Below are 20453 nucleotides of genomic sequence, written 5' to 3' on the forward strand. Positions count from 1 at the left end.
GTTGGAAATCATATCAAACCTTGAAACTATTAGACCTATGCATTTACTGTAGTTTAAAATCAGCTGACTTGCTTTAATTTATATCAAAGCATGATTAAGCATGACTCCCATTTTTTTTCACATTTTCTATCTTCAAAACCATCAGAGAATTAACTGCTCTTGAGATGTTAAATCCTTCAGTTCTGAAACAAACATCTTACCAGACATGCACAGGAGAAGAGAAAAAATATATTTTTCATAAAGGCATTTCCCCTGCCTGTTGGATTCCTTGGTGCAATGTATAAAATTATTTTTTAAAGTGTATTTATTTTATATAACACGTGAATTTAATTTTAGTCTTTCATATTTAATAAAAGACAACAACTCCATTTGCATGTCCAAATAAATCAATCGCAGCAAATTAGATGGCCAAAATTCTGAATGATAAACATTTTCATTGGAAAGTGAAAGACCAATCTATTCTTCTTTTGAAAAAGCCTGTTCTTAAAATAATGAAACCACATAAACATCTGAAACCCATCCTATTAACAAGTCTTTATTTACATGGAATTTATAATATTTTTAGAATGGCATTTTTTATATATAAAAAATCTAGTATTGTAACTTCCATAGATTGATGAAGCAGAACGAAAGCTCTACTGCAAAAATCTGTATTTCTGAAAGCATTCCTGATCATTCTTTAGAATAATAGACAATTCCTACCAGATCTTCTGTTTTGTGGGTATTCAGCAGATCAGATATGAAATCATCATGAAGACTTTCCCTCCGAATCAAAGTAAATTCACGTAGGAAAACTGCTTCTTGATTTTGGTCTCCACAAACCTAGAAGGAAAACATTATATTAAGAAAAGCAAAACTTCAGTTCTGTCAGAGACACAGTCGTGATATCCAGATCATCCAGACTGGGAGATTTAAACATCCCCAACTGTTATTTGCCTTCCAATGTTAAACTCTTTTAAACTGGTCAGCAGTGGCACTAATGAAAGCAAAACCACACGTTCAAAGAAAGTCAGTAGTCAAGAAGTAATTGTCATTTACATGAGACTCTTTTGTGAAAATAGTTTCTATTAGTTTCTATCGTATTACTTACTGCTATGATTTGTAAGGCAGTTAACAGTAAAAAACTTATTAGTAGTATAATTACTCATGATTCTCTTGGATTTTATGACAAAACTAATTTGAAAATTAAGCATATGAGAGAAAGCAAGAAATTAAATACCAGGCAGCAGAAAGGTAGCAGTGACATTTACAGTGAGAGACGAGGAATGTAGGCTTTTAACAAGTTGAGTTGTGTCAACATCCGTTTTGATTTAAACTCTGATCTAAACAGCACAGCAACCTGCATATGTATTTCAACTCTGAATTACTCTCACTAAAGCTAGCAACAACATTCTGCCTTATTGTCTGCACACTTGGAAGTGAAAGAGGGCCACACTTTTGTATGGATGACAAGGATTTTACTGCATCCCACAGTCCTCCAAGACACAATCATGTAAGAAGAAAACACATCCTGGAACACTCACTGGTGTGCCTAAGTGGCTTCTAGCTGACAAATGAACTTGATTAGGGACACTGGTGCCTCAAGCCACCACAAAATCTCATAGAGAATTCTGAAACAAGAATGTTATTATCTTTGCCTTTAATCTTCCATGGCTTTGTCTTGCAGTTTTGACCCAAGCTTTCTTTTTCTTTATTCTCCAAGATGGAAGTAGAATAGGTAGAGAGGGGTACAGTCTCTATACAAGGTCCCAGACTTGGAATTTATTTTTGTCTGGCTCAAAATCTGAGTTCTAGAAGCTGTTTGCCTTTACTGAGGTCTGTCTAAGAACTGGAAATTCTGTGTAAGAACTGGATTTTACAGCCTGATTCTGCCACTGTAAATAACTCTGAACACTTTTCAAGCTATGCATAATTTAAAATCTGTTTTGTTTTTTTTCTGCTGGAAATTTCTTAGTTATGAGTACATTATATTTTTTAGAGGAATAAATGCAAAAAGAGATACTACTATAATTAAGGACATCACTCTCCAAATGTTAAGTTTCTGTGTTACACACTAGTACATTGGCCCTTCAGAAATGTTCAAGTTTTTCTAAACAGATTTTCTCAGTCTTCAAAGTCAAATATGCAGGCCCAGGTGATCAAAGAGGCTGTGTCAATGCATTTGTACTAGGGCTGATAATTTGAAGACCTTACTGGCATGAAATCAGCTTTAGGTTTAAATGAAAGACTGGAAAGAATCCATGTCTAGTGTGAACTGAGAGATAAGGCAGACACCAAAACAGGAAAGCTGGGCAGGGACTTTTTACAAGGTCGTGTAGTGGTATGACAAGGGGTAATTTCTTTAAACTGAAGAGTGGATAGATTTAGATTAGACATTAGGATGACATTCTTCACTATGAGAGAGGTGAGACACTGGAATCTGGAAGCTGTGGATGCCCTCTCCCTGGAAGTGCTCAAGGCCAGATTGGGCAGCATGTTCAGCAGCCTAAGCTTGTGGGAGGTGTCTTTGTCCATGGCATGATGTTTGGATCTAAATGGTCTTTAAGGTCCCTTCAAATCCACACCATTGTATGCCTGTCTACTGATGCTGTGATAATTGCTTCATTTCTAGTCCACCATAACAAAATTGAAGGCAGAGGAGAGCTATTGTAATAAACCTGCCCCAACTGACCAAGTAAAGTTCCCAGTGACTCCCATAGCCCAATGTCAAATGTGCCAAGTGGGTCTAGATAACATATGAACACCTCTGTTACTAGCATGGTTCACAGCCACCTACTGGAGTGGTGCCATTACACAAAAAACATTTAACACCACATGAAGACAGGAGAAAGCTCAGATGCTTGTACACCTGACTTATGCTGCCACAGCAAGTAGAAAGCTTATAAGAAAGTAGTCAGATTCTTGGGATGTCATCCATGTTTTCCTCTCATCTTTGATTCTTTAGAGCCCTTCAGTCATCTCTGCTGAAGGTAAAAGGGACTGTTTCAGGCCTAAGCTAACTGCTGTCAGCAGAATTTCTCTCTACCATTACTCTGGCTTGAACTGGAGTTCTCATTATTCATGCAGAATTCTTTTGAAAGTAACCTTTAAAAGATTCCCAGCTTTCCTTGGCATTGAGAGTTAGTAGTTATTTCTTGCTTAACAGCCCTCACATATTAAGGCTTTGGGCCTCAGCTTGCTAACTTTCTTTTAAATGGGAGGGTTGTCTAATTTTACCAATAAAAGTCCTAAGCTGTAATTTTTTAGTCCTGCAATGTCTTCTTCTGATGTCTCAAAATATGATCCCTGGGATATATTCCAAGTGGAATGATTCCAAAATATGTCCCGGAAAGTATAAGTTTAATGGTAGAAAACAAGCAAACAAACAAACAAGTCTTTATCCCCATGGAAAAAAAAAAAAATAAAAATCCCGAGACCTGAATATCAACAGTATTGTTTTTTCATTCCAGTCTTTCCAAACAGTAATGATATTATTTTTCCTGAATTAGCAGTCTGTCTCTTAGGAAACTGGCTACTGTTTGTAGTTGGTTTGTAGGCTTAGAATTTTTAAAGAGAGAAGGAGGTTCTTATCTGGCTTCTCTGAAGGTATTCACAAAGTACCTTAAAATACAAACCCAAATAGGGATTTATTTCCCAAGGGAATGTTTTATTCAGTGGTGAAATGTTCCCACCAGTAATCTTTTTGCTTGTCTTGAAACATATTTAATCTTTTTTATTTTTCTCCCTGCCTTTACACAGAGACTGAATTCATGATAATCTTAAGGGTAATGCCCTGACTTCTTTTAAAGCTTTGTGAAGGAAATATGGCTTTTTGCTAATTATTTTCAGTTCTTAAACAGCCACAATAGAAGAGTCTGGTTAATGTATTCATTGAAGGAATTATTTAAGCTCCATTTCAGTCCCTCATTATAAATGAACAAAAGAAACAAAAGGTGATTTGCACTCAAGAATTACAGCATGAAGTGTCCCTCAAACAAAATCACCAGCTACTTGCATCTTGGACAGACATTAGCAATGATGGGGATAAATCTGTAAAGCACACACACGCCTACACTTGACCCACAGTGTTCCAACAAGGGAGAAAGCCAATATGGCCCCACTAAATGGAGTGGCAAAAATGCAGAATGCATAGAAACACAGCAATTCTCCTGCTGCCAGGCAACCTTGGCCATGAAAAGAAGGTGGAAGGGGGAAGCAGAGAAAGGACAAGAACAAGGGGGGAAAAAAAATTAATAAAAGAACAGACTATGGGGAAAGAAGGGAAACTCAAATAGAAGCAAACAAATCAAAGTTATACAATTCCTTTTAAATTCTGCTGATGAGAGCCTTCTTTTTAGCTGTAGTAAAGACAAAAGGCACAAACATCAGAAAACTTCATCGATAAGAACTGGAATTATATTGGAGAACATTACCTAGTTTCCAATGTATAAGATTCACAGGAGATATTTAGATGAGCATGACTTGTGTTTCTCAAGCAAGTTATTCTTTTTATGAAAAAAACCACTGTGGTTTGAGCAAGATAGAGTCTGAATTCAAGCCAGATTCATTCTGCAATGTATGCCAAACAAATGGTGTTGTTCAAAATTCTTTCAAGCAGACACACAAATTGCTATGTGACACACAATTAAAGGAAACCAAGACATATGGTCGGGAGAACTAATTTTCTAGCACTTGTTTCATTGCCTTACTTAGTTGATGATCAACAGGTAAGGAAAGATTCATTCCGCTGTTATTTTTAAAAAAAAAAAAATTAATTTTAAAATCTTCAGAATCAATATGCACCAGTGAGAATGTAGGGAAATCATTCTGTAAGCTTCAGAATGTTCATTTATTTACTGACCTACGATATGTTCCTAAGGACAGAGTAGACAACAAACTACACCAAAATGCATGAATAAATTACCATCTGGGATTAGCAAGATCAGTAATTTCCAAATGTTGTCTAATCAGCAGTACCCGATTTCAAATTGTTATTATTATCATGAAAGAAAGCAGAAAACAAGACTTACAATTGTTTTGCCATATGTATCACAAATACTGGTGCTAGTATTAACCTAATTTATTGCACTTCATATTTTTGTGAGTGTTAGAAAAAATGCTACTAAAAAAAATTTCCTTTAGTAAGGAAATAACTCATTATAAATGTACACCCAGGAAAATAAATAAACTAGAGAATATGATATAATCTTGGAAACAAATAATTTAAAGAAGATTCTTCATTCAAACCCATTTCTCTGAGGTTTTTTTGTTTGGTTGGTTGGTTGGTTTTTTAATTTCAGGTGTATTCCAGAATCCTCTAGGCTCCCTTCAGTGATTTTAACTGAGTTTTGAATAAGGAAATGGGCAACTTCTCCAGAATTGCTTCATCAGACTTCCTGTGCACTATGAGCACAACATTATACTCATGAAAATAAAATTTCACAATGATAGCCTTCACATTTCTTTTACTACTTAAATATTGAACCATTGAGACCTGAGATCATTATACACCAAAGAACTTCAAAGTAGAGAAACTGAACTAATCATTCAGGTTCTGTTTTACTGTTAAAATTTATTATGCCACAGAATAATGAACTCTGTAAAAAAATTGCTGTGCTGAAATTATGGACTTTGAATCAAACCCTAGTTACACAGAGGAGATCAAGTATTCGAGGTGGAGGGTCCTGCTTATTTCATTTATCTCTAACACATTAATGCAAAGTAAGACAAATACCACAAAATAATTCTTCACAAGTGGGATTCTTTAAACCATATTTTGGCAATTTTGACCTTGTACTGTTGGGCCTCTGACTATCTCTCTGCTTTATTAGGGACTGGAACTTCAGGAATGACCTGACTGTTGATGGGTATGTATTACAGTTTTACTAATTTCTGCTAATCAAATCATAATGTACTTACAGTGAACTTGATACTTATACTAGATACATATAGCCGAAACAAACATTAGAAAAAGGGAGTAAGACTATATTTATGGCCTGCAATTCAACCAGATAGGTTTCAGCTACCTCATTTCTTTATAATAAAACAATTACTTTACTGGTCAGGTGAGTATGGTTTTGGGTTTGGTTTTTTTTTGCTGAGTAGCTAAACTACCATTGTTTCCATCAATACAATTACTGGCTTCGTATTTTGTGATCAGATTCATAAATTTTTGTTACAACTTTAACAAGGCTGAAATGGATGCCAGTCTTTTTTCATGCTTATTAACTATTAAGACATCCAATAAGAATAGTATCATAAGGAGCAGCTTTGTAGATTGAGATTTTGTGTAAATCTTTCCACTGTGATTGTCCTTGTATCTGAAGACTTGATTAATAGACTCCAAGGAAACTTCTTCTTCACATTGGGTTTTTACATCCTGTATTTTAGTTTAAAAATACATTTGATGGGATTTGTAATTCTTTCTGCCAATGGTAAGACTGGTTTTAATAAATGCAGAGTCCTTTTAAGTCTGAACCGTATGTTGATAAAGGAGTTGGGTACATTTTTTTTTTCCCCTTGGGGACAAAAAAAAAAAAAAGTCTTTATAGGGCTGGAGGTTTCTTTTTTTATGTCTCCATATTTAGTATACCAAACCTCTGTCACATGTGTTATCAATGAAGTCAGCTGGGTCAGACTCTTTCAATCACAATTTCTAACTACTCTCAGATCTTTATGCTCTATCTACAGAGACAAATGGTTTCTGGAGACGATGATAGTGAAGCCGGGTATTCGACACAAATTAGAAAGTAACAGAACAGATATCCAGCTGGAATAAATTAGCATAGCTTTATCTAAGCTATTGATTTACAGCATCTGGATAATTAGACCTGCTTTAACAAAAAATAACTAAATACCTTTTTTATTTTTTTTTATTATTTTACTTTTAAATCACAGAGGACTAATTTTTATTCATCTTTCCATACATCTCTCTGGCTTTCAGAATATTTGCGTCCTAGTTGTCAGTGTGCGGTGGACAGTGAAATAACTTCTGCCCAATGGTATGAGTTGGTGTATCCAGCCAGAGAACACTTCAATATCCTTATGAGTTGATGATAAACCACACTGCCTCTCCCAAGCATAGCCAAGGTGTCGCCTTCAACACTTATTCTACAGGATGTCTCCATATCTTCACATACAACAGAGTATCCCTTTCACACTGTCTTACTTTCCTACAGTCAGTGATGAGAGAAATTCTGAAACTGTTAGTCACATTCTTTAGTGTCAGAGTTATATGAAACTTGTTTTGTGCTAAGCAAACCTCTTTGTCTCATCAGATTGTGTTTCACAGTATTTTCAGTGCTGCATAATACTGATAACATTGAAGGCTGGAGGACACATCCGTTAACAGCCTAACCAGTTCAAATCATGTAACTCATGCATTAAGACATTGATGTATTTTACATTGCACATTAATAACTTTTGGATAAAGGAAAATACATCTTTTAGAAAGAGCACCCAGTCTCAAAATGCACCTCATCACTTCACGATTAGGCAGCATGAATTAATATCCTGTACTAGCGTAAGTGTATTGCACTAGAGAGACTCATTATGTCTGAATTCCCTCCTAAAATTCTTTTCAGTGCAGTTCGTCATATCTTCCTGTTTAAAATATGTTACAGTTTAACAACAAAAAAACAATTGTGATATATACAAGTGTCTGGAATAGAGTTATTTTCTTCCTCAGTTGCTGGTATAGTGCTGAGATTTGGCTTTAGTATGAGAACAATGTTGATAACACACTGATGTTTTAGTTGTTGCTAAGTAGTGCTCATACTAGCCAAAGACTTCCCATTTTCTTGTGCCTCACCAGGAAGAAGTTGGGAGGAGTCACAATGTATACCAAGAAACATTGGGAAAAAAATGAGGTGGTGTTTCAACAGCTGTGAAACAGGCACCATGATAAAAAAGAATAAAAATATCTTTACACCATTGGATTTAATCATGTCAAGTGATCATGCCAAGATACAGCTTCCAAGAAACAATGTCAGAATTTATTTTCATTAACAATTAATACGACTATTTAAAACTAACTCTAGCTGACAGGCTGAAATATTATGTATCACCTGCCATAATACCTTAGCAAAACAAACCCTCTGTGCTGAACTTACTTTTTCCTTCATATCTCAAGAATGGAAATAGGATTATGTTTTCTGGGTCCCACAAGACAGTGCGACTTCTAGTCTTTAAGACTAGGGATAAAATTCCTATGGAATCTTGAATACCTACAGGCCACAGAAAGCCAAATTTGTTTCCCAAAGAAGTTTATAGGTATCTCCTGTAGAGATTTCTTTCACTGTCACATTTTCATGAAGGATTTCTGTTCCATGCAAATAATTTCTAGGATAAAAACATTTTGTGCTACTACATTTATGCTCCAGGAAAAGGCAGCTGATGCTACAGATGGCAATGAAAAATTTTCAAAGAGCTAATGTATTCCAAATCTTAGTAGCAAGTTGAGGCACTAAGCAAAACAGTTGCCAAAGAGCTCTCACTACTTCCTTAGTTTAATGCCACTATCATTCATCTCTTTGGCACTCTGGTAACACACAGCAGCAAGGAAAGCAGGAAAAAGGAACTCTCACACAATGGAAATGGAAATGATGGATGGGAACATATGGATAGCCAATTCCCACAGGCACTAAGAAGCTTAATCTTTTTCTGGTTTCAGAATACAGATCTTTTGAACAGATCAGAAGTCAGAAAATGCAACAAATTCAAATTAAATTACTGCAGGTATCTAAGAAATTACTATTACAGTTTTATAATTTTTTTCAAATATGAGGAAGATAAATAGAATCTGTGTACTAAAATCCCCAGTATTTACTTTTGATCTTCTTGGTATATCAGAAATGTGATGGGATGGCTCCTACAACTGGGGAGCTGGAATGGGAGGACACAGGATCTTTATGAACTGCAGACAAGGGAGACAAGGAGGGAGCATCACGCTATGTCACTGACCAGCTAGATTGCATGGAGGTCTACCAGCAGATGGATGAGGAGCTGACAGAGTTTATGGGTCAGGATTAAGGGGAGGACAAGGGACATTATAGTGGGAGTCTGCTACGGTTCACTCAACCAGGATGACCAAGCAGATGAGGCCCTCTACAGACTTAAAGGAGTAGCCCCACATTCACAAGCCTTAATCCTCATTGCAGATTTCAATTACAAAAAACACAGCAAAGCATAAGCAATCAAGAAAGTCCCTGGAAGGCACTGATGATTTACCTTCTCCAAGTGACAGAGAAGACCATAAGGAGAAGCAGTTGGGGAATGTGAAGCTCAAGGGCAGCCTTGGCTGCAGTGACCATGAAATGGTGGAATTCAGGATTCCTAGGGCAGTCAGGAGAGCACACAGCAACCTCATTACCCTGGACTTCAGGAGAGAAGATGTTGGCCTCTTCAGAAACCTGCTTGGCTGAGTACTATGATGGGAGAGCAGCCCAGGAAATCTGGTAAATATTCAAAGATCACCTCCTCCAAGATCAGGAGCAATGAGTTCCAATAAAGCCAAAGTCAGACAAAAACTCCAGGAGGCCTCCATGGAAGAATGAGGATCTCCTGCACAAACTCAAACACACCAAAACAACTATACAAAAAAATTCCAGCCCCTGAAAAAACATAACATAACACCCATTTTTAAAAGGGGAAAAAAAAAAAAGACCCTACCACAAGGTAGCGAGTCTAATCTTTGTGCCCAGCAAGATCATGGAGCAGATCTTTCTAGAAACTATACTAAAGCACATTGAAAACAAGGAGGTGGTTAGTGGCAATTACATGGCTTCTCCAACATTAAATCATGCCTGAAAAATTTGAAGGCCATTTACAATGATGTCACAGTATCAGTAGGCAAAGGAAGAGCCAATAACTTCATCACCTGAAATTGTTGCAAATTGTCTGACACTTTCCCGCATAATGTCTTGTTCTCTAAATTGGAAAGATGAGCTTCATGGATGGACCACTTAGTGGATAAGGAACAACTTGGGTGGTGGCACCCAAAGAGTTTTGTTCAGTGCCTTGATGTACAAATGGAGTGTTGACAAGCTGAGTTCCTGAGGGGTTGGCACTGGGACCAGTGCTGTTTCACATCTTTGTCTGAGACATGGATGGTGGAACTGAGTGCACCCTCAGCAGCTGACAAACTGCATTGTGCACTTGCAGCCCAGAAAGCAAACTGTATCCTGGGCTAGATCAAAAGAAAACTGGCCAGCAGGTTGAGGGAAGTGATTCCTCCCCTCTACTCTGATCTTATGAGACCTCACCTCACGTACTGTGTCTTTCAGGAGCTCCCAACAGGGGAAGGACATGGACTTGTTGGAGTAAATCCAGAGGAGGCCCATGAAGATTATCAGAGCGCTGCAGCACCTCCCCTGTGAAGAAAGGCTGAGAGAGATGGGGTTCAGCCTGGATAAGAGAAGGCTCTGGGGAGACTTCATAACAGTCTTCCAGTACCTGAAGGGAGCCTACAAGAAAATTACAGAGGGACTGTTTACAAGGGCATGTAGCGAGATGACAAGAGGTAATGGATTTAAATTGAAAAGTGGATAGGTTTGGATTGGACATTAGGAAGAAATTCTTCATTATCAAGGTGGTGAGACACTGGAACAGGTCACCCAGAGAAAGTGAGGATGTCCCCTCCCTGGAAGTGTTCAAGGGGCTTTGAGCAACCTGATCCAGTGGGAGGTGTCCCTGTTCATCGCAGGAACTTTGGAACTAGATGGCATTTAAGATCCCTTCCAACCCAAACCATTCTATGATTCAATAATGATTCTGTGATTCTACTTTATTATATAGGTATCATATATTGAGAGAATAAAGAAAAAGGACAGGTAGGAAGTAATAGGAAGTAAACATTATAGTATTAGAAGACATTGTTACAGTAAATAGATTTGGAAAAGAAAAATGCAACATGCATAACACTGAATTAAACATTACAGCATACTTCAGTGGTGGAAAATTAATAAAAGTCAGTGATAATAAAAAATTTTATTTGCTGTCTAGATGACATAAGAAAAAATATTTAAAATTCTAAAACACAGCACTTTTTTCTGATTTGTCCTGAACACTAAGAATGATATCGTTTGGTTAAAAACATATCTCTTCATGCTCTGTTGCTGATTTCTCGGTTTGAAATCTTCTTCCTTTTTTACCTGTTTATGATTTATTTGTCAGTAAACTTTAAAGAAAAAAAACCATGAAGTACATACAACTGTCTCCAATCCAAGCTTGTGCTATATTGAAAATATCTTTAATTAATATTCTGCACAACTAAATATCAAAACAGATTTAGATAAAGCACAGAGTAGGCAGAGAGTTTACAAGAGACCACTTACTAGGTTCAAAATTTCTTCCAGTTTTTACTCATCTGCTCATTTAATATCAGAACCATTCCTCCCCCTTAATTAAACCCAGTGAAAAATTTCTTTTACAAATAAGTTATTGCTCAAAGGGTTAACAAAAATTTCATTTTTTTCCATTGTCTATTTAAATCGAGTTGACTGGAGTTGACTGTTTTAACAGCTGAGTAAACACTCAAAATATTTTTCCTAAAATAAATTCTACCAATTTGATGTTACAACATCACAAACCTGCTTACTCTTATCCCACTTGGATTTAGAGCAGTTCTTTATTGTTTTTTTAAAGTTAAATAAGAAATGTCTTTCTATAAACTTCCAGTGACTTTATGTGAGCCTTTGCTCTCTCTTTCAAGTAAACTCAGCTTGGCTTTAATGATCTGTTATCAGTCTTTAACCATCTCTAAATACTGATCAGTCTTCAGAATTCAGTCTTGCTCCTCAATAAACTCAATCAGTAAATCAATGCACTAAATCACCAAGTGTGAGATTCTGTGATGACACAAAGCAATTAAAAAGCTGGATGACATTCTGCAAACAAATCTGCTTGTGGATAACCTGCAAACAGTAGCTGTACAGATTCAATGAATAATTTACTGCACAAAAGCTTGTTCAGCAATGACAATTTCTAAAATAAAATTAAGCAGCTTGCATAAAACGAAACAACCATATCACTCCAGTTTCTAAAAACAGGGATACTGACCATAAAAATTACTTTCATATTTGGTTCACCAGTGAGTAAGAATAAGGTTAAGTGGGACAGAGCATAAGATAGAGACAGAGCAGTACTTCATCACATAGCCTGTTTGTTTAGATACTTCTCTAAATCGTCTCTAAATTGCAGATGAAGGAGATGTCTGAATGACTATAGTAGCATTGGTCCTCATTATGTTGCATTTTTATAACTTTTTAACTTTTTGCCATCTTGCCTCTTCTGATTAGAACTGCAAATTTTGTGGTGTTTGGGTTTTACACTGAAACTTCATCAATACAAGCTTAAGTAGAATAGTGCTCATAGTAAGTCATTTAAAGCCATCTATTTAATACATAAATACATCTGCCCAAAAATCCAGAAAATCCAGACATGGTATGGAAGGTTACATACATCCTAGATTTCAACTGCCCTCTTCTGTTTTATTTCTATGTATATATTACCGTCCATTTCACACTTGCTATTGGGGCCTCTCTAACTTCTCAAGGTTCCTCACACTTTGTGAAATGCAACACATAACCTATTAACATTTCCTTCTGTCTCATTAGACTGTATGTTACATTGATGATACAAATTAATTTCTTTCAGAAGGAAATCAGGGAGTTGAAAAAATGGTTCTTGATACATTATTTTTCATACTCCTATTTTAGTATCAGGTGGTGGTTATTCTGAAACAGATTCTCTATGTCACTACTGGTGGAAAAAAAAAAAAAAAAAAAAAAAAAAAAATGGTTCTGGAAACTCCTTAGTTCTGTTTACATATGTAGGAAACGTTATTTATCCAACATTTATCCCCACTTATTCTGGGGCACGTCCTTCTACTGATAAATATATCTCAACATATAAGCCATATTTATTTGAGAGAAAAAAGGAGCCACATTCATCTGACAGAAAAAGGACAAAATATTGTCTTTTACTAGACATGAGACCTTGAAATTGCCTTGGTTCACACATTTTCCTCTTCAGCTAAAAATTTTAGTCTGATATAGGCAGAAATCACTTAAAATGTAGTTCATTATATATTTCTAATCTTTATTACTCATTTCAAAGAGCAAGACTAAATTCAGAAAACATTTTGGCAAACTTGAGAAAAGGATTATTTAAAGATGATTTAAAAAAAAAATGAATCTTGGCATGCCTCAAGCATCTTAACCAGCACACGAATATTAATCCTTATAATCCCTAAAATGTGTTTTTTATGAAGTATTTTTATGTAACTGATAGCAGGAATTTATAGGATATCATGAACCAGAGAAATCATCACTTGACTCGTCTCAGATAATCCTGTCTTATCTACAGAACATATTTTCTCAGCTATTACATAGTCTCAGACATCTGTGAGAGCTCTTCCAGGTTTTATCAGAACTAAAGAGAGCTTTCTTTCTATAACATTATTTTTACAAAATGGGAAATGTGAACACTAGAGTATATTCATATTGAAATAATGGAAAAAACAGGTGTTTTCCAATAAGAACTCAGTTCCCAGTTGCACTGTTCCATTATATGGATTTCCCTGCTCTGCTCTTGCCTGAGAGTGACCCAGTTCCAGAGCTGTTATATTTATTCATGGAACAGCAGGAAAAGTTTTACTCTTGTTCAGCTCTTTGCTTATTATTTAGTTCTCAAGAAAATGTATCACTTCAGTTTTATTAAAATAATTTTAATCTATATTACTGTAGCACTTATATAATCTATCACAATGTGTGGGTGAGGAGGAGGGAGAAACCAAGGGTCATTGGTTTGATTAACTTTTTATGGGCTTGCAAATTACTTCAGGAAAAAGAACTACATGCCTCTACCAACAAGAAGCTTAATTTTACTAAGACCAAAACCACAAATGATTTTGAATTTGCTCAGATATTTGGTTTCCAGTTTTTCCCATCAGTTTAATTACTCCCATGAGAGAAAAGTGCTAAAACTCGATTAAGCAAACTGCTCTCAGAGCAAGAAGGGGCAGAAAATCCTAGCAGTCTTACTGCTAATTTTCAAGAACTTCCCAATTAAATTTTTCACAATCTAGTGTCTGAGGCAAAATTTGATATAAATATTAGAAATTTTTAAAGCATTTAGACTAGATAAACCCTGTCTTCCAAAACTTTCCCCTTTGTCCATAAAAAACATATCCAGCCAAAGCTTATTGAATGAGGAACCTGAAGCTTTCTTTGGAAAGAAATTCCTAGATAAAATGCAGACAGAGCCTGTATAAATTTTATTTTCAGTTCTATTTTCATTTTCTTTTTGAAATAGGCTTATTTAATAAGCTCCTAAGACTGTCTAATACCACACAGAAAACTCTCATAAATGTGGTTTAACATAAACTGGAGCTAATATAAACTAAAATTTTCTATTTTATTTCAAGCCATCGCCTATCATGTTTTATTTCACTGAAATACATCTGAATTTTGAAAAAAAAATTACTGATCCACAGATTTTATTTCCCTATTTAATTTGCAAATATAATTCTAACAAAATAAGTAAGGAAATGTAGCCATACCTAACACAAGTTTGTAAATATCCAGTGTGGTACCCATTTTCAAAAGTAAAGCACTTGGACAGATCTTTGTCTACTGTGCTTGAAAACAAACAACAGATTATTAAGTGTTTGATTATTAAGTAACTAAGAGCAGACTACTGAGTATGCGTAATTATTGTGCCTGCCTAACATTTTACCCATCCCTCAAGGTATTACATGGGTGATTTTTTGCCTTGTAGGATTTATTTGCTTCCATATTAAGTAGTCATTACATCAAATTACCTGTGATTGCAAATAAATGCCACTCCAAAGCAGCTTGTCCTTTCAACAGCTTTTTGTCTCACTATATTGAATGCTACTTTATTTGAAGGGAATTACCAAGTATTTTTTTCTGGTTTGACATCCAACAGCAAATCAATGCTTAGCTACTTTTTGTTTGATTCATAATTCAGTTTGGAATCTGAAAGTAAATCCACATTTTATCTGAGAACAGCTTGACAAATACATCATAAGAGCAGATCTCAAGTCAGCAAAAGAGAGAGAGAGGAAGCATTTGCTTACCATAGTACACATAACTCCTTTTGAGAGCTGAAGTATAAAATATGGATGATAAGAAACAGAGACATGCAGTCATATTTTAATAAGAACCAAAAGGATGTCATGCAAGAAGAATGGGAATTCATCTTCAGCCCTTTCCCTCAAGCATTCTGCATGGAGACATTTAGCTTTTTAGGTAGTATACTAACCTAGTAGCACAGGAGGAAAAACCCAAAGCAAAAAAACCACTGTTGCCAAAAGAACAACACAATTCCAAAACAGCAAGGAGACATTTGTTGTAATACATCTTCTTTTCCCTGAATTTCTGCCATAGGGATCTGAAACACTGGGTCTCCAAAGAGGAAGAGATGCCAACTCTGCTCCTCTTGAGCAGTCCCTAGACATTAATTCATGAAGTGTCAATGAAAGGCTGCCTGTTCACTGAATCCCTCTGGCTCACTGGCTGCAGCAGTGGGTGGTGACTAGTGGGATGAGGTAACACAAAGTGGCCATCCACAGTAGGTCACAGTTCATCTGCCTCCACTAAGGAATTGCAGCTGTGCAATCTAGAGCCTTTACTCGGGAGACTGGCCACATGCATGGAAGCATCCTGGAGCTGTTACTTCTATCTTCCCCAAAGAAGGCACAGGAAAGGAGGAGATTACAGAGAACTGTAGTGGGTCATTGGTATGGCTGACATCCAGCTTCAATGAGACAAGGATCATTAAACAAAGTAATCCCAAAGTATTAAGACATGCAGGTGAAAACTGAAAGAATATAAGTGCTAAAAAAAAGCAAAATATTTGAAAATGCTGTTCAGGGTCTCCGGCCTCTAGGTACCAATCCATTTTCAGAGCAGTGATGCAAACAGATTGCACTGTAAAATCAAGCATAATGTCTGCAAATAGGGGCAACATTGGTCCTTCAGAAGAAAGGGCTAGCAAATCTGAAAAGAACATATCACAAATAAATGGAAAAGATGCTGAAAAAATGATGTTATGAAATTGCTGGTTAGCTCCCCTCGTTTCATAGGGAAGCCAGGGAATTTCTCATTTCAGTGTGTGTCCTTTGTCTCATTGTCCTGAGGGGCGTTCAAGTGGAGATCAAACCACAGATTTTTTTTCAAGAACAAAAAGAAACTATGGAAAATTCAATTAAATTTGAAAGGAAAATATAAACTCTTACTTCCTTTCATCATAGGCCTAGTCAGTGCTTTTCATTCTTTCCTACCTCTGGCTTTAAGACTGTATTTATCCTTACAATTTTGTATGCCAACTCCAAAGGTTAAGAGTGATGACTCTTTATACCTCGCAACCACCTGCACCTCTTTGTTTTTCTGATTCTCAGAGATGCAGACTCTTATAATTAATTCTAATATTGGTTTTGCCCCTTCAGTTCATCTGGAAATGAAAACACAAGACATTCTGAAACTGAAGACTGAAACACTGGTGACTGGTATTTTTTCCTCTTCTTCAACAGTGTTATAGCAGTATGACTTCAACAGATTCTCATTCAGTTTTAAACTCTAGCATGCATCAATGTTTCCTTATTAGATATAAAGCTCTCTCTTCCTTAAAGGGTTATCTGCTAGAAGTTTATTGTGTAGGAATTCTTTCCAAAATGAACTCATGGAAAAAGTTTACAGCTAAAAAGAAATATAGGAGGAAACCAGATGAATTCAAAGATAGGCTGGAGAAAGCTGCACAGAAAAAGATATTTCAGAAACCTATATAACACAAGTGTAGTGTAGGAAGAGATACAGAATTTATGGCTGAATTGAAATTTGTCCTGTAGTGATAAATGTGATCTAGCCTAGTATCAAAAATTGGATTGTGTATAAACCAAACAAACTTAAGTTATGATTTCTCTGCATGATCTAGGAACTTCCCAGAGAGCCATCTACATTGGCTGGAAGATAGATTCATTTGAAACACTGTAAGAAAAGTGATATACTGAAACTTTAGCCATCTTCATAACAAAGTATCTGACTACTTGGTGCAGGAGAGCTTCAGGTGGGAAGTTTGAACTGTCTTGAAGATGTTTTCTAAAAGATAGCCCAAGTGTATTGATTAGATTGAATATTTTGGTATGGTGATAAGAATCTTGGATGGAGAAATGCCACCCTTCCCTGCAGGCACTTCCTAGGAGATTTCTCTGCAGAACTGAAAAAAGAGTGCAGAAATGTGAGTCAGTATAAAATCTTCTTGCAGCTGCAGACATGGCCATGTACAATAGTTCTTTGTACATGGTTAATATGGTTAGGAAATATTTTATAGGTAATTAAAGTTAAACAATAATGAAGGACACATGTTCTGGAGTGGTCATGCAGGATCAGCTGCGTATAAAAAGTGGTTCCTGGAGTTTTACCTGGTATTTCTGAGGGCATCAGGGACCTTTGCTATCACTATGTGGATAATAAACAATCATCCTGTCTGAAAGAACTAATGAGTTCTATCCTATGCCACAATCCCAATAAACTGGGACTTCTTTTTAAACAAACTTTCTGCCTATGAGCATCTGTGCAATAGCTAAAGAAAGTGACCAATGAACAATGTAGCTGCAGTCAGAGGCAATACAAGAAGCAAGCTTCTGGAGTACAAAATTACATTAAACCCCTATAAAGAATATGTATCTTTCCTTTGGCTGCCCCCTCCCTGGAAGTGTTCAAGGCCAGCTTGGATGGGGCCTTGAGCATCCTGGTCTAATGGAAGATGTCCCTGCCCATGCAGGGGGGTTAGAACTAGATCATCTTTAAGGTCCCTTCCAACCCAAAGCATTCTATGATTCAATATGCGAAAGGAAGGGAAAGTTTGGACTTTAAATTCAGTAACAAATAAAAGAATACATAAGTAGACCATACTAAACTTGAATAGTTCAATTGGAAGGTACGTCCTTTGATCATCTAGCCCAACTGCTTAAATAACTAGATCTCAGGACCATTGCAAAGAGGGGCCATACTTGACAGGAAAAACATAAAAGGCAGAATATCTATCCGTCACAGTAACAGTAAAGAGGGCACTCTAAATGACCAAAAGTATCCTAACATGATGGTGGTGGTAAATTGTAAGTAATCAACCTAAACCATTCTTGAGAAAGGATGTTTCCAGGCAAATTACTAATCTGCCCTGTTTGGGTAGAAGTTACGGAGAAACAGACATTCAGGTCACTTGTTGTGGAATTCTGCTTCTAGAAAATCTGAATTACATAATGACAAAAGTCAAGAACTGGTGAGCTAGACCTCCTTTAGCTGTCAGAAATGGAAAAACGACTCTGCACATGTGCAATCCAGAAATGTTAAATACTAGCTTTCCCAGGTCAAGGAGAGAGGAGGCTGAAGAGAGTTGAATATAGAGTGAAAAAAAGGCTTATTTTCATAACTCTGTCACAAAAGATAGAAAATAGGTTAAAACACATACAAAAATCCATGAAAAAGTTAGAGATACCACCAACATTACAGAAAATATCAGTAAGAGGAGACCAAAACCAGAGTAGGAAATACAGAGTATGAAAAAACTGAAAAGCCTGTCTTAGAAAATTAATTAATCAGTGAGAAATAAGCAACATTTTAGTGGAATTATGTTAGAAGGCTGATCAACACACTGAACAAACTACAGTTACATGTCTAAAACATATGTTACACATATAACTTATGAATATAGGTGGAATATCTGTGAATATCTGTGGAAAGAACTGTTAATGAAGAGTGGAAATAAAACTGTTAAGTAAACATTCATGTATTTAAAAATTATCTGGGAGAAAATTATTTTGGGAAATAATTATTAAAATATTATAATGTGACTATAGAATAAGTCTGTCAATCACAGCTATAGTTTTGTTTGGACATAGGCAAAGGCCTCAGTATTATTATTGGAGAGGAAAATACTGGCAATAATTGTGCTATTATGAAAAACTAATATCTCAAACATACTTTGGAAAAGTATGAGTAACAATGATAGGCCCATTTAATGAACCAGCACCAAACAAAAAAGGCAGAGGGAAAAAAAAAAAAAAAAAAAGAAAAAAAAGAATTTTGGATCTACCTTATTTTTGGTAAGCAGGAATGAAAGAATGGAAAAGATACTTGGATGTAGCTGTATGTTTATTTATTTAGATAAGTAGATGGCAAGATAAAACCAAATAGGTAGAATAGCTTTTATTGCAAGAGTATCTGTCTGTGAAGAATTAAGGTGTTTGGAAAGCAAATTCCATTAATCTAAACTGTTCAAAGATATAAACAGTAGAGAAGTTTAAATTTCCCAAAGTCAAATTTCCATAAAAGCCATACTTGGAGCACAAATCCCAAACAAGTAAGAAAAGCATCCAGAATCGATGTAATAATACATTGTGTATTACGGAATATAACTAACAATCTGTGTGCCTGCAAAAGTGAAGAGAAAAAAGAGACTGAACTTCAAAGAATGTTGAGATTTACCACTGTGAGGATGAAGAAATATTCATTAAAAGACTGGATATAGCCTGGAGGAAGAAAAAAGTAAAGATGATGAGATGAAAAAAAGGAGAAATTCTACTGAGAGAAACTGGAACCAAGCTTGAGGATAGGAGATTTCAGCCTAGAAAAACAAATCAAGTTTTGAAATAATTTTAAAAAAGATTAATTGGACTGACCATGTGAGCACACAACGAGTTTAATGAAGTAAGAATATGTAAAAGTAAGTGCCATAACAAATGTTGAAGTGCAATTCAAAAGCCGAAACACTGTAAGGTCAGCCAGGAAGGGAAGAGGGAGTAAACAAGCTCCATGTGGAGATAAGCTTAAGCTGCTATTTATCACATCAAATTAATGTAATTTAATATTTCTTCTGCAGAAAATGGAGAAAAAACACCAAAATAAGATAGGAAGACAGAGGAGAGGAGTCTGAGTAGACTTCAAAGGGTATTACATTGAATATTATATATTTTACTCATGACTTTTCCACAAAAAGCAAAATGGGATGGTGACATGTGAAGACAAAGGATTATGTGACCGTCAGAAACAAAGGAATAAGAAGAGATTACATTGGGTACTATGAATTGAAAATCACGCATAAGTATCCTTTCCACAAAAGTGGAATGTAGAATCCTATTTATGAGTTATTCTGACCCAACAAAGAAAAGCGTTAATACAGAAACCTAGACTTCATAGATACAGTAGAGAAAGGATATTTAAATTGGATATTTCTTATTCTGAGAAACGTTCAAAGCCCAAGATCTTTAAATCACAGATGACTACTTTAAAAATCATTATCTAGAGAAGTGTTATAAAAAAACTATCACATTTGTTTTCATTAACTTCTCAGATATTTTTGTATTCTTACTACGGTGCAACTGCTCCCTCTCCAGAATTTTTCCCCATTTTTCAGGCTTAAAAAAATATTATACTAAAAAATGCAAAGGTTCC

At 35.9% G+C, this 20453-nt stretch overlaps 1 protein-coding gene across 3 annotated transcripts in view; it reads right to left on the reverse strand.

The window, feature by feature from the left end:
* ADAMTSL1 (ADAMTS like 1) overlaps positions 1-20453 on the reverse strand; it is a 405610-nt gene that overhangs the window by 301247 nt on the left and 83910 nt on the right. For all 3 annotated transcript variants that reach the window (XM_071730006.1, XM_071730003.1, XM_071730007.1), the window contains exon 2: positions 703-822. In XM_071730006.1, the coding sequence (XP_071586107.1) occupies positions 703-822 (120 nt within the window). The remainder of the gene's footprint in view (positions 1-702; positions 823-20453) is intronic.

This window comes from Heliangelus exortis, chromosome Z (genome assembly GCF_036169615.1).
Source record: "Heliangelus exortis chromosome Z, bHelExo1.hap1, whole genome shotgun sequence".
NCBI classification, from domain to species: Eukaryota; Metazoa; Chordata; class Aves; order Apodiformes; family Trochilidae; genus Heliangelus; species Heliangelus exortis.